This window comes from Odontesthes bonariensis, chromosome 15, assembly GCF_027942865.1.
Source record: "Odontesthes bonariensis isolate fOdoBon6 chromosome 15, fOdoBon6.hap1, whole genome shotgun sequence".
Taxonomy (NCBI): Eukaryota; Metazoa; Chordata; class Actinopteri; order Atheriniformes; family Atherinopsidae; genus Odontesthes; species Odontesthes bonariensis.
In genome coordinates this window covers 37,031,202-37,046,759 of record NC_134520.1, presented here as the reverse complement: position 1 = coordinate 37,046,759, position 15,558 = coordinate 37,031,202, and the positions used below count along the sequence as shown (strand labels likewise).

General features: G+C 41.3%; 2 protein-coding genes across 3 annotated transcripts in view; both read left to right on the top strand.

Moving 5' to 3' along the window:
- frem1b (Fras1 related extracellular matrix 1b) overlaps nucleotides 1-6,227 on the top strand; it is a 76,200-nt gene extending 69,973 nt beyond the window's left edge. For both annotated transcript variants that reach the window (XM_075486102.1, XM_075486101.1), the window contains exons 32-36: nucleotides 889-933; nucleotides 1,005-1,151; nucleotides 2,318-2,436; nucleotides 5,320-5,405; nucleotides 5,514-6,227. In XM_075486102.1, the coding sequence (XP_075342217.1) occupies nucleotides 889-933; nucleotides 1,005-1,151; nucleotides 2,318-2,436; nucleotides 5,320-5,405; nucleotides 5,514-5,710 (594 nt within the window). In that variant the 3' untranslated portion in view covers nucleotides 5,711-6,227. The remainder of the gene's footprint in view (nucleotides 1-888; nucleotides 934-1,004; nucleotides 1,152-2,317; nucleotides 2,437-5,319; nucleotides 5,406-5,513) is intronic.
- Nucleotides 6,228-8,092: 1,865 nt separating this feature from the next.
- On the top strand, nucleotides 8,093-15,186 carry LOC142400868 (uncharacterized). Its single transcript, XM_075486118.1, has 2 exons — nucleotides 8,093-8,361; nucleotides 12,989-15,186. Exons 1-2 carry the CDS (start codon nucleotides 8,190-8,192, stop codon nucleotides 14,557-14,559), a joined length of 1,743 nt encoding a protein of 580 aa, XP_075342233.1. The 5' UTR covers nucleotides 8,093-8,189; the 3' UTR covers nucleotides 14,560-15,186.
- The last annotated feature ends 372 nt before the right edge of the window (nucleotides 15,187-15,558 follow it).

The window sequence follows — 15,558 nt, the reverse complement described above, 5'->3', positions numbered from 1 at the left end:
TGATTACAGTTTACATTCAGTCAGCTGACGCGCTTCTCAGCTGGAGAGATTATTACATAATAATGCTATTACATTAGCAATAATGATGAAGCTAATGTATTATTATTATGATGTTAATATAACATTATTATTATTTAATAATGCTAATGTAATAGCGTTATTATGTAATAATGCTAATATAATAACATTATTATTTAATAATGCTAATGTAATAGTATTATTACATAATAATGCTATTACATTCACAATAATGCTAAAGCTAATGTATTATTATTATGTTATTAATATAACATTATTATTATATTAGCATTATTACATGATATGCTAATGTAATAGCGTTATTATGTAATAATGCTAATATAATAACATTATTATTTAATAATGCTAATGTAATAGCATTATTACATAATAATAATGCTATTACATTAGCAATAATGCTAAAGCTAATGTATTATGTTGTTAATATAACATTATTATTATTATGTAATAATGCAAATATAATAGCATTATTACATAATAATATTAATATTATTGATATAACAATGATATGTTGTTAGCATTATTCTTCATGGCTGGTCCCAATGAGAACAGTCGGGACCGAGACTTCCTTGTTTGTAGTTCAGTGAGTACAGATCAAATGAAAGGTTGTAGAAATAATCAGAATCAAAGTTTATTGTACAAAGAGTTGGAGCCTAGAAATGGGTGGAGGCTCCGGGTGGAGGTGGAGGTGAGATGCATCAAGAAGGAGAACGAAAAGCCGAGAAGCTATAAAAGAGTGACAGAACTGGATCAGAGGAGGGAACATGTGACCCTTTCTGATTGGAGGTCAGCTTGTCGACACTGGTTAACAAAATGAGTCACTTCCTGTCCGTCTGTGTCCACCTGCAGGTCGGCCCGCTGGCGGAGAGACGGAGCGAAGACAAAGTCTGGACGGTAAGCCCCGCCCTCCATCCAGAGATCAACTGAAGGCTCAAAGTTAATGTCTGCTCTTCCTTCTCCACCAGTTCCACAGTCTGACTACTCTGCGGCTGGAGGAGCAGCAGCCGGGTGGTGCAGGGTGGAGCCAGGTGGTGCCCCCCAGTGGCCTCCTGGAGGAGCAGCGAGCCGGAGACGCTCCTCAGATGGATCATCCTGCAGCCAGAAAGCATAAGGTGCATTTTTATTATTTTCTTAAACACGCCGTGTGGAACGTGAATAAAAACAGGAAGTGATAGAAACCGCATACTTCTCCTACTTCTCCTACTACTCCTATTAACTTTCAGAGTTAGTATGCGAGTTTGAGTAAGCGAGAAGTTCCCGGATGCATACTAGATTCTCCGAAATGTTGGGTATGCATCATGAGGTTACTACTCATACTCAAACTACCCAAGATGCAACGTAACGTGACGTCGCCGATCGTCATTTCCTGTCAAAACGGCAGTTTCAAGCTAGCTACAACGAGGGTAGGTTCACTTCCTGTTTTCAAAACAAAAGCACCAATTGTATGGTAATGGCTTTCCCTATGATAAAAGGCAACGGGTATTTTATTTTGGTGAAAATAACCGGAAGTGCGTTGCTCACTGCGGCTAGCTTTAGTAGCGCCGAATTCATGGGAACAAAATTGTAAACAGCCGGTATTTTGTCAGGTTTTCAACACGTTGGGGATCTAAACGACTACTTTCTCTCCTGAAAATGTTTCAAATGTTGCTAAAGTTTACAGAGTTTAGAGCTTAAGAGAAATCAGCTTCAGGCCGGCTGATTTCAGCTCGGGCAGGAGCGAAATGCATTGTGGGTAAACGCTCTACATACTGTCTGATCGATGAGTATGTAGTATGCGGTTTTGAACACAGCCACAGATTTCTATGAGTGACCTGAGGGACGTAGGCTATAGGCTATCTGTTAGCCTCTTGCTAACATGTTGCTATTAGCCACGACTGCATTTGATTTTTAGTTTTGCTGAACTAGAATTAGAATTGAGGCATCATGTCATGCAGCTAATTTAACACAACAATGATAATGTTAAACCCAGCTGTAAACATGGTGAAAACAGCTGCTACAGTCTGAGCTCTGCTGTTAGCATAGCTGTAAGAATCTTTTTATTATGCTCCATAATGTAGCCTTTATTTTTATTTTTTTAGGATTTTGAGGTTATTTAAGGATTTGTGATTGATATTTATATTCTGTTTTTGATTTATTTATCATGTTTTTTCTCAGTTATTTTTGTATTTAAGATTATATACAATAAAATAATGCAAATAATATAATATGTTGCTGCTGGACCGGCTCTGACCCGGGACCTGGTGAGCTGGACTCGGTAAATGTTTGTCCGTGTCCTCAGGCGGGGAGGTCGGCCGGCAGCTGGTGTCCCAGCGGTTGGACGTCCTACAGGAGACGCTGCTACATGGTCAGCTCGTCCGTGGCGAGCTGGGCCAGCGCCGACAGAACCTGCTCGCTGCTGTAAATAACCCGTTTTTATCTTTCTTCGGTCGGGTTCTTTTAACATGCTGAAGACCAGAGATGGGGACTCGAGTCACTGTGACTTGGACTCGACTCGAGTCGCTGTTTTGATGACTTGTGACTGACTTGACAAAAAATAAAAGACTTGAGACCCGACTCGGACTTGGAAGTTAAAGACTCGGCATTTGACTTGAGTTGAGACACGATGACTTGAATGACTTGAGTGTTATTCAGTTCATGTTTACAGTTTAAATATGAAATTAATAAATTGATAATTAAAAAAATAACATGGATTACCCCGCGACCCGATCGACGGATTCAGCGGTATAGATAATGGATGGATGGACATGGATTACCCGGTAGGAGCGCAGGCTGAGAATGGCGTCCTGATTGGATCCCTACCCTGTCCATCAGCCATGCCCTCTCTGCATACCTTAGTGTTTATTGGAGAGAATAAACTCATATCAGATATGCATCAACATGTCAGCGGGACCGAGTTGTTGTCTTCGGCTTTCATAATTACCATTTTGACGGCAAAAGACAGAATCGGTGACAAAGGGCAGCCCTGACGGAGTCCAACCCTCACAGGAAACATGTCCGACTTACTGCCGGCAATGCGGACCAAACTCTGACACCGGTCATACAGAGACCGAACAGTCCATATCAAGGAGTCCGGCACTCCATACTCCCGGAGCACCCCCCACAAGAGTCCCCGAGGGACACGGTCGAACGCCTTCTCCAAGTCCACAAAACACATGTAGACCGGTTGGGCGAACTCCCATGCACCCTCCAGGATCCTGCCGAGGGTATAGAGCTGGTCCACTGTTCCACGGCCAGGACGAAAACCACACTGCACCTCCTGAATCCCAGATTCGACTATCCGGCGGACCCTCCTCTCCAGTACCCACGAAAAGACCTTACCAGGGAGGCTGAGGAGTGTGATCCCCCTATAGTTGGAACACACCCTCCGGTCCCCCTTTTTAAAGAGGGGGACCACCACCCCGATCTGCCAGTCCAGAGGCACTGCCCCCGATGTCCACGCAATGCTGCAGAGGCGTGTCAACCAAGACAGCCCTACAACGATTCTGTTCATAATTTTTATGGACAGAATTTCTAGGCGCAGCCAGGGCGTTGAGGGGGTCCGGTTTGGCTACCTCAGAATCGGGTCTCTGCTTTTTGCGGACGATGCGGTTCTGTTGGCGTCGTCGGGCCGTGACCTTCAGCTCTCACTGGAGCGGTTCGCAGCCGAGTGTGAAGCGGCTGGGATGAGAATCACCACCTCCAAATCCGAGACCATGGTCCTCAGCCGGAAAAGGGTGGAATGCCCTCTCCGGGTCGGGAATGAGATCCTTCCCCAAGTGGAGGAGTTCAAGTATCTCGGGGTCTTGTTCACGAGTGAGGGACGAATGGAGCAGGAGATTGACAGGCGGATCGGTGCGGCGTCTGCAGTGATGCGGGCTCTGCACCGGCCCGTCGTGGTGAAGAAGGAGCTGAGCCAGAAGGCCAAGCTCTCCATTTACCGGTCAGTCTATGTTCCTATCCTCACCTGTGGTCACGAGCTGTGGGTAGTGACCGAAAGAACGAGATCCTACCCTCACCTATGGTCACGAGCTGTGGGTGGGGATCGAAAGAACGAGATCCTACCCTCCCCTATGGTCACGAGCTGTGGGTAGTGACCGAAAGAACGAGATCCTACCCTCACCTATGGTCACGAGCTGTGGGTAGTGACCGAAATAACGAGATCCTACCCTCACCTATTGTCACGAGCTGTGGGTAGTGACCGAAAGAACGAGATCCTACCCTCACCTATGGTCACGAGCTGTGGGTAGGGACCGAAAGAACGAGATCCTACCCTCACCTATGGTCACGAGCTGTGGGTAGGGACCGAAAGAATGAGATCCTACCCTCACCTATGGTCACGAGCTGTGGGTAGTGACCGAAAGAACGAGATCCTACCCTCACCTATGGTCACGAGCTGTGGGTAGTGACCGAAATAACGAGATCCTACCCTCACCTGTGGTCACGAGCTGTGGGTAGTGACCGAAAGAACGAGATCCTACCCTTACCTATGGTCACGAGCTGTGGTTCGTGACCGAAAGAACGAGATCCTTCCCTCACCTGTGGTCACGAGCTGTGGGTAGTGACCGAAATAACGAGATCCTACCCTCACCTATGGTCACGAGCTGTGGGTAGTGACCGAAGGAACGAGATCCTACCCTCACCTATGGTCACAAGCTGTGGGTAGTGACCGAAGGAACGAGATCCTACCCTCACCTATGGTCACGAGCTGTGGGTAGTGACCGAAGGAACGAGATCCTACCCTCACCTATGGTCACGAGCTGTGGGTAGGGACCGAAAGAATGAGATCCTACCCTCACCTGTGGTCACGAGCTGTGGGTAGTGACCGAAGGAACGAGATCCTACCCTCACCTGTGGTCACGAGCTGTGGGTAGGGACCGAAGGAACGAGTTCCTACCCTCACCTATGGTCACGAGCTGTGGGTAGGGACCGAAAGAATGAGATCCTACCCTCACCTGTGGTCACGAGCTGTGGGTAGTGACCGAAAGAACGAGATCGCCAATACAAGCGGCCAAAATGAGTTTCCTCCGCAGGGTGTCTGGGCTCTCCCTTAGAGATAGGGTGAGAGAGATTCTGCATGTAAAATTGCAATAATAAGGTGACTTGACTTTGACTTGACCAAGAAAATAATTACTTGCACATGTGTGACTTGGTCCCATCTCTGCTGAAGACTCGGAGCGGCTGCTCTGAATCTGGTGTAAAAACCTTCAGCCGAACGCTACCGGCTCTCTGGTCTTTGGTTCAGCTCAGTCCTGAGGGAGAGTTTGGGTTTGTGAGGCTAACGTTTGCTCTCTGATGCGTCAGGTTCAACAGCAGCCTGAGCAGCGTGCGCTCCAGGAGAGACGTGAGCTGGCTGTGGAAGCTGGCAGGGAGGAAGCCCTTCTGGATGGGTGGGTGGCTGCTCCATCAACACCTGAGTCTCTGACACTTTAACTGGGGTTAAAGATGCTGCTGAAGCAGAAAAGTTCCAGGCGTCTAACTCTTCTTCTGCTCCTCAGGTCCTCCTGAAGGTTCGGACCGCTGGACACGGTCTGCCGGTCATTCCTTCCTCAAACTGAGGGGGGCGCCGGCGGCTGAGCCAGACGTCGGCTCAGAGTGCGCGCTGGTTCAAAACCCCAGAAGCTGGATTCCCACTAACTGCTCGGCTGAAACTCAGCACGCCTTCATCTGTTCATCACTGGCTCAAACTCTCTGAGCTCAAACTCTGTGAGCTCAAACTCTGTGAGCTCAAACTCTGTGAGCTCAAACTCTGTGAGCTCAAACTCTCTGAGAGCTCAAACTCTGTGAGCTCAAACTCTGTGAGCTCAAACTCTGTGAGCTCAAACTCTGTGAGCTCAAACTCTCTGAGAGCTCAAACTCTGTGAGCTCAAACTCTGTGAGCTCAAACTCTTTGTGAGCTCAAACTCTGTGAGCTCAAAGTCTGTGAGCTCAAACTCTCTCTGAGCTCAAACTCTCTGAGCTCAAACTCTGTGAGCTCAAACTCTCTGTGAGCTCAAACTCTCTGAGCTCAAACTCTCTGAGCTCAAACTCTGTGAGCTCAAACTCTCTGAACTCAAACTCTCTGAGCTCAAACTCTCTGAGCTCAAACTCTCTGAGCTCAAACTCTCTGAGCTCAAAGTCTCTGAGCTCAAACTAACTGCGATCTGAACTGAAGCTGTTGGTCATATTTAAGATGCTGCTCTGTACATTAGATTCATACTTTCATAATAAATGTGCTGCACAAACGGATGATATGTTGTCCTTATTTCACACTTTAGAAATTATGCTTAAGGCGAGACGCTACAGGTGAATAGGGTAATATTTTAAAATAATAGATATCACCATGAAACTTCCTCAGTTGATTACCTTTTTTCATTTTGTTTACACACAAAATGAAAAGAACATTACAGAGGGATTTCAGGATATCTGCTTTCATTTCCCAGGAAATCAAAATATACTGTCCATAGCCTAAAAAACATCGATTTTTGCCATATTTTTTTATTATAATGTCACATAAATCAGGCCAGGAATGATTTATCAACAAATCCTTCTGTAAATATCTTCAGAATACTGCTAAGTGTATAACTGGAAAGTTTGGTGTCAGTAGGTGCTCCATAGGCTGAGATATTGATACTGGAAAAATATAAAAAACTGATTTTGAGAAAACGGCATTTAAAGATTTAAATAGGGGAATTTAATACATTTGTATTGGAAACGATTGCTCGAAAACAGAATAAATTCTCAGGCCCTTAGTAATACTAATATTGAATAAAATTTCTTTATAGCAGGTTGAAAGAACACATATTGAAGGAGTAGACTGGCCCAAAATCTAAAAATTGACCACTGCATGAAAAATCCCTGTTTTTGCCCGCCGTGTCTCGCCTTAATGTCAGACGTGTTTTAAACTGATTTATCATCATTTATCCACCGACATCGTTTGTTATGACAGTTGGACCGAACCAAAGGAAGCAGCCTTCAACATAAAACATGCTATCAGGTTTTCTTTTTCTTTTTTTCTGTAGAAAAAATACCTTAAACTATCTTTTGCCAACTTGAAATGTTCTGACTTTTCCTAAAGGGACCCCATCATTAGAAAAAGTCAGACTTTATTTCTGTTTCTGTTTCCATGTGGGCTGTACACCACTAGGGTACAAAGATTGTCTTATGGGTCATTTCTGACCCGTGAATTATAAAAACATTTAAACACCAGAAAAAAAGTTCACTGTTTTTTTCCCTTTCAATATAATTAATTCAGAAGTAATTACTTCACATTTATATAATAGCAATAATAAACATTTATTGTGTAAAAGAAAACTGTTATGACAGTTTGGTTTGTGGTTAAAAAAAAAAAAAGTGTAATCCTGAAAACTGGTGATTGTCTTTTTGTATTGTGTAACAAAAAATACATGATAAAAATGTATTGAATTGAGTTGAACAGATAAATAACAGGTGGTTTTATCATACAAAATAGATTTTGGATTTAAAATACAATTAAGTTGCTTTATTTTGGGGCTTTGGTAGGGCGGGTCATTTTTTACCCGTAGAACAAAAGGAGGACGCTGAACAAACTGTTATCCATCATGGATAACCCCACCCATCCTCTCCACCAGCTGCTGGTTGGACAGCGGAGCTCCTTTTCCAACAGGCTCATCCAGCTCCGCTGTCACAAGGACCGATTCAGGAAATCCTTCCTACCAGCAGCCATCACCATCTGCAACACCCCCCCTCTGGCTGGAAGAGAACTTCAACCTCAATAGGCTTGAAGTCTCCCCTAAAAAAAACAATAACAGAAAAAAAGAAAAAAAAAACTCTTCATACTGTAGATTTGTGTATAGCGAATGTTTATTCAATATTTTTATTTTATTTTATTTTATATTTATTTTATTCTATTCTATTTGCTTGTTTTTGCTTTAATTGTTTTCATATATTTTACTGTATGCTGCTGCAACAAAACAATTTCCCAAATTGGGATGAATAAAGTATTTATCTGTTAATCTATCTATCTATCTATCTTTTTGTTTCAGCCACCAGGAGGCGGTGGCGGTAAGTCTACCTCCGAACGAAAGAGAAGAAGAAACTCGTGACATCCGGCGGAAGTCAAGGAGGCGCTAGCAGCGTTAGCTTCCCTTTCGTCTGGAGGTATTTGGCTGTTTTCTGCGGTGTCTGAGCTGAATCTGTGAGTGTGAGCAGCAACAATGTCTTCAGCTCAGCATCTGAGAGAGTTTATCAGCCAGCGGCTCACTGCTGCCGCTGAGGAAATATTCTCCGAGTTTGAGAAAACCATCGGCCGGTACGAGGAGGAGGTCGGCCGGCAGCGCAGGCTGCTGGATGTCACCTGGAAGCCGCAGATAAACCTCCACACAATAGGTATGAAACACCGCTGGATGCGCTCACAGCTGGATGGTTTCTGACAGAAAGATCTCAGATTCTCTGAGAAATGAGACAGAAATCAGCTTCTGACTCACTAATGACCTCCGAAAGTTCTTAAGGCGAGACACTACAGGTGAATAGGATAATATTTTAAAATAATAGATATCACCATGAAACTTCCTCAGTTGATTACTTATACAAGTATGAAAAACAAATGTATTACAAATGTGTATGTTTAATTATGCAAATGAGGCATTATCTCATTAAATATGCGCACATTTGCATATATTTCCAGAAGATAGATCTGAACATATGATAAAGCCAGGTGCAAAATTCTTTTTTCATTTTGTTTACACACAAAGTGAAAAGAACATTACAGAGGGATTTCAGGATATCTGCTTTCATTTCCTAGGAAATCAAAATATACTGTCCATAGCCTAAAAAACATCGATTTTTACCATATTTTTTTATTATAATGTCACATAAATCAGGCCAGGAATGATTTATCAACAAATCCTTCTGTAAATATCTTCAGAATACTGCTAAGTGTATCACTGGAAAGTTTGGTGTTAGTAGGTGCTCCGTAGGCTGAGATATTGATACTGGAAAAATACAAAAAACTGATTTTTAGAAAACAGCATTTAAAGTACTACCATACTATTTAACATTTCTACCTTAAAATAACAGCTTGAAAAAAATTGTGTGGCTAGAATAAGTTTTAATATTGCGATCGGCCTGTCTCCTATGCCCTTCGGGGGTCTGAGTTGGAAAAACTGCGCTATGCAACTTTGCTGGAGCGGCCCGGGAGCTGAGCGGAAGTACTTCGACTTGCTTTCTGGCACACCTACCGCAAAAACAAATAGACCCCTCTCACGCTCCCAGGTACATTTGATTACTCTTACCTTCTCGGTCGACATAGCCTGCACCTTCTGACTCCTCGCCGGTTCGTCAACGAACGTGAAAAGTGAAAGTGAAAGGGTGTTGTATTTACGACAGTGTAACCGTACATTACCTCCAAGCCTGTAGGGGGCGCTCCAGAGTGGGCTTTTTGAGAAGTTACATTGTATCGCTTTAAAGATTTAAATAGGGGAATTCATTTTGGTAAATTTGGGCGAAACGTACTGCCGCGATTAAACAAAATGTGATGAAATAAACATTTTAATTTATGTTTGGAAATAACACATATTGACCACTGCATGAAAAATCACTGTTTTTGCCCGCCTATTGCCTATTGATCCGGATTGTTCTGATCGATATTAAGGTTAACGCAGTTATTGATCCGGATTATTCTGATCGATATTAAGGTTAACAGTTATTGATCCGGATTGTTCTGATCGATATTAAGGTTAACACAGTTATTGATCCGGATTATTCTGATCGATATTAAGGTTAACACAGTTATTGATCCGGATTGTTCTGATCGATATTAAGGTTAACGCAGTTATTGATCCGGATTATTCTGATCGATATTAAGGTTAACACAGTTATTGATCCGGATCGTTCTGATCGATATTAAGGTTAACAGTTATTGATCCGGATTGTTCTGATCGATATTAAGGTTAACGCAGTTATTGATCCAGATTGTTCTGATCGATATTAAGGTTAACGCAGTTATTGATCCGGATCGTTCTGATCGATATTAAGGTTAACACAGTTATTGATCCGGATCGTTCTGATCGATATTAAGGTTAACGCAGTTATTGATCCGGATTATTCTGATCGATATTAAGGTTAACGCAGTTATTGATCCGGATTATTCTGATCGATATTAAGGTTAACACAGTTATTGATCCGGATTATTCTGATCGATATTAAGGTTAACACAGTTATTGATCCGGATTATTCTGATCGATATTAAGGTTAACACAGTTATTGATCCGGATTATTCTGATCGATATTAAGGTTAACACAGTTATTGATCCGGATTGTTCTGATCGATATTAAGGTTAACACAGTTATTGATCCGGATTGTTCTGATCGATATTAAGGTTAACGCAGTTATTGATCCGGATTGTTCTGATCGATATTAAGGTTAACGCAGTTATTGATCCGGATCGTTCTGATCGATATTAAGGTTAACACAGTTATTGATCCGGATCATTCTGATCGATATTAAGGTTAACACAGTTATTGATCCGGATTGTTCTGATCGATATTAAGGTTAACACAGTTATTGATCCGGATTATTCTGATCGATATTAAGGTTAACACAGTTATTGATCCGGATTGTTCTGATCGATATTAAGGTTAACACAGTTATTGATCCGGATTGTTCACAGATTTCAGTGAAATCAGAGAGTTTCTTCTTCTCCTCTGAACCAAACTGCTGATCCAGATAAACTCAGAATAAAAAGCTTCTAACAGGATAAACCAGCAGGGCCCTGCTTTCTTCTCCAGATTAAAGGGACAGTTCGCCTCTTTAAAGGGACAGTTCGCCTCTTCTGACATGAAGCTGTATGACATCCCATATCAGCAACATCATTTCTGAACATCTTCTTACCCCCTGCTGCGTCCTGTGAGCAGAGTTCCAGCCTCGTTTTGGTGTTGATGAAGGTAGTCCGGCTAGTTCAACAACAAATGTTATGGCGCTTTCATTCATATGGCAGCACATTTAAAATAAAGCTAAATGCTAAAAGCTACACTGGAAAAAATGCCCCTCCAAAAATAAGTAAAAAACATCAAATAAAAGACGTTTTTGCTTGAAATAAGCAGTAAAATCTGCCAATGGAACTAGTAAAAATCGGCTTGTCCAGATTTCTTGAAATAAAATGTGATATTTGGGACTTTTGAGTTAAAAGTGATCCTGAAATTAGCTTACAAACCTCTTCAAATGAAAAAAAAGCTTGTTTCATGTGATATGTGACTCAAAACAATTTGTTTCAAGACTTTTTCACTTAACAAGATATTCCAGATGTATTGTATTAAAACAAGTCCCTATATCTGGCTGAAATGGTGCTTGTTAGGCAGTTGTGTCTGATATTAAGTGTAATGAGATATTTTGACTAGAAATGAGACAAATATACTTAATAAGACTTTGATTTTTCCCAGTGTATACACTACTTTTGGATTAATTTTTGGATTTTGCGTACAAATGAGATTAATCGTGATTAATCAGGGAAATCATGTGATTAATTAGATTAAACATTTTAATCGTTGCCCAGCCCTAATTTATACCATTATAGTTGTATAGCAATGTGAGTAATTGTTTTGTTTTTGCAGTTTAAAGTAAAACCGAATTATGTCTTAATTTACACTTTTTTTTTTCTGATTTATGAAAAAATCAATTTAAATTTTGTAGTCTGTTTTTACATGCAGTAAATATTGGTCACAGGGGCACAAATATTGAGCAACACAGCAGAAAACACAAGAGGACTGAGGAGCATCTTTGGAGTCCATGAACGCATATTTTAAATCCAAAGACTGAATTTAGATGTTCCAGAGAGCGACTCGGAGCTACCACCCAACCCAACGTGCACGTTTTTAGATGGTGGGAGGAAGCCGGAGAACACGCATTCAGAGGAAGAACCTGCAAACCCAACTCAAGATGAACCCTGATCAAAGCTCAGGATTAGAACCAGGAACCTTCCGGCTATGAGGCGACTGAGCAGGTTTCACCACCGGCTTCAGAAACCGCCGAGCAGCGCCACCACAGCTCCAAGGTCTTCAGTATCTGAGGCATGAGCTTCTTTTTAAACTGAAGCTTTAGACCTTAACACCTTTTTAGACTGGCGTTCCAACTCTGATTTGGGCCACTATGCATCCATTCTATCCGCTCTTTTTTTAATTATTTTAATTTTATACAAATTTTTATTTAATTCATTTTATTGCACTTGTGGAAGGCTTTTAATGCCCTGCAGCACTTTTACCATTTCTGAATCGTGTTTTATGTTTTGTTTTATGTATTGTTGTTTTCATCCTGTTTGTAAAGCACTTTGAGTATCAGTTGGCTATTGTAAAGGGCTATATAAATAAAGTTTGATTGATTGATTGATTGATTTACAACCGAATAAGTCCAAAGAAGTTATTTCAGATTGTTTTTCAGAGTTCTCCTTGAAGAGATGTGTTTTTAAATCCCATCTTAAAACGCATCTCTTCTCCCTGGCTTTTGACACGATGTGAGATGTTGAAATGTGAAATTGCTATTTTTAGTATTATTATTGTTTTAAATTATATAGCTGTTTTGTGCCTTTTAATTTATTCTTGTTTTTTTTTCTTTTAAATTTCTTTGTTTTTATTTTTTGTACAGCACTTTGGTCAACTGAGGTTGTTGTAAAGTGCTTTATAAATAAAATTGGATTGGATAGGATATTTTTTAATAATAGGCCCAGCGAGTCCTTTTTACTTGTTGGAATTCTTTTTTTCTAAAGGCAAATTCAACAGTTTATGTTTTTAATGGTCAAACTGAGAAAAACCACCACAGGGACCTGCAAATAAAGTTTAATAACTATAAAAAAAAGCACTTAATTGATGTGCTATTATTTGAAAATGCATAAAAAAATTGAACTTACTTTTGCAAACTTTAAAGTACTTGCGTGAGTGACCGACTTATCCTGTGGAACCCTGCTCATAGTTTAAATTACAATGGATCTTCTCATTAATAGTCTTTGTTTTTGTGTCCTTTCAGACCTCCCGCAGCATTATATCTGCCAGGATGTGGATTTCAGTGACCAGAGTAACCAGGAGAGGAACTCTGGTGTGGACCAGGAGGAACGGAAACCTCCGCAGATTAAAGAGGAACAGGATGAAATCTGCACCAGTCCGGAGACGGAGCAGCTGCAGCTCGTACCGAAGGAGGAGATCGAGCCCGTCCTGATTACTTCTTTTGACAAAAGCCCACACGGAGAACCGGAAGCAAATAGTGACCAATTTCTCTTTCTGAACGCTCCTATTGATGAGAGCCCAGACCTTGAAGAAAGCCACCATGAAGACTCAGAAACGGCTACAAACGGAGAACCAGCAACGACAAATAAACTTCACAAAAACAGAAGTGAGAGTGGCAAAAGTCACGGTGAAAACATGGACCAATCTCTGATGTCAGAGAGTCATGATGATGCTAACGCAGGTAAAAAGTCTGTAAAATGTGATATTTGTGGAAAAGCCTTTACACAAAGATACAACATGATGACACACAGAAGAATCCACACCGGCGAGAGGCCGTATCCCTGTAAAATATGTAGCAAACGCTTCATCAAGCACGATAATTTGTTGGTTCACATGAGAATCCACACGGGTCATAAGCCGTATTCTTGCAAAACATGCGGTAAAAGTTTCACTCAACGAAGCAATTTGACTTTTCACACAAGAGTTCATGCAGGTGAGAAGCCTTATACCTGTAATACCTGTGGAAAAAGTTTCACTTCCAGCGGCCATTTGACCGTTCATGTGAGAACCCACACAGGTGAGAGGCCCTATTCGTGCAACATATGCGGTAAATGTTTCACTCAGTGTGGTAGTCTGGCTGCACACAGGAGGTCTCACACCGGCGAGAAGCCGTATCCCTGTAAGATTTGTGGCAAATGTTTCACAAGAAGGGACGAATTGTTGATCCACGTAAGAATCCATACAGGCGAGAAGCCTTATTCTTGTGAAATATGTGGTAAAAGTTTCACCAGGAGTTGTCATCTGACTTCTCACATGAGAACCCACTCAGGCGAGAAACCCTATTTCTGCACCACCTGTGGAAAACGCTTTGCGGAGAATCGTAGTTTGGCCGCCCACGTGAGAATTCACACCGGCGAGAGACCCTATTCTTGTAAAACGTGTGGTAAAAATTTCATTGAAAATCGCAATTTGACCGCTCACATGAAAACCCACTCGGGTGAGAAGCCCTATTCTTGTGAGACCTGTGGGAAAAGCTTCTCTGAAAATCGCAATTTGACAGCCCACATAAGAACTCACACAGGCGAGAGGCCGTATTCCTGCAAAATATGCGGGAAAAGTTTCACCCAAAGTGGGAAATTGTCCATCCATATGAGACATCATGCAGGTGAGAAGCCCTATTCCTGTCATATCTGTGGGAAAAGCTTCTCTGAAAATCGTTATTTGACTTGTCACATACGAACTCACACAGGCGAGAGGCCATATTCCTGCAAAATATGCGGGAAAAGTTTCACCCAAAGTGGGAAATTGACTATTCACATGAAAAGTCACACGGATCAGACAATTCCTCCAATCAGCGACGTGCAAGAAGTTTAAAAAAACACAAATGCACTCAGATGAAAATTGTGCATTGACTTGATCGTTATGAGACAAGTTTCTTTGAATATATTTTCTGTTCATTTCTCAAATCTATATATCCAAATATCAAATATTCTTTTCCCATTTTAAATGTGTGTTTTTTTTTTACTTTTTTATTTATTTATTTTTTGATATTCTGACATTATGATTTGAATAGCTGAACATGAGCTGGTTGCTCATTAGCTTATACTGTATGTGCCACTTATTTCATACAAAGATAACATAATTTGTCATCAGTAGGGTTAAGAACTATTAACGGCTGAGCAGATTTGGTTCTGATTCTAGATTGTTTAGATGCTAAAAAAAATTGTTACAGTTTAAAATAAACGAGTCTCAAATGATTAGTTTATACGTTGCTTTAGTATGTGACGTCTATGTTGTAAAGTAACAAGAGAGAAATGATTTGATTTACTTCGATTTGTTTAAACCAGGAAAAGAGAAAAACTTTTTCTGTTTTAAACAACCATTGTGATGGATTCAGTCATTCATGGACTGTTTATTATATGTATTGAACTTCTGTATGTTCTCTGTAAATTGTCAAAGATTTGTAAAATTGTAAAAGATGACTTTTAACATAAGAAATAAATGAGCTACTAACTCTCGACCCAAACTGGTGTTTTATGTCCAGACCGTGAAATCTCATCAAAGAATGGCGTCTTTGATTTTTACCAGCTGGAAGTTCTCCGTCGTCATCTGTCCATCTGAACTCGTAGGAAATCTGAGGAGTTGGAAATAAAATGACCTCTCAGGCTATTTGCTGTCTGCTCTCTCATACTGTGATAATGCTCCAATATAATGCTATAATAATGCTGTAGTTCTTCGTAGGAACTACGGATCTGAAAAGAGGGGACGGGGGATGCGTGAATGTGTAAATAATGGATGAAAACGTTTCACTAAGACTTCAGGAAACCGTTTGCTTGTGAAAGAATATGCGATTCAACCCTCGTGTAGCACACA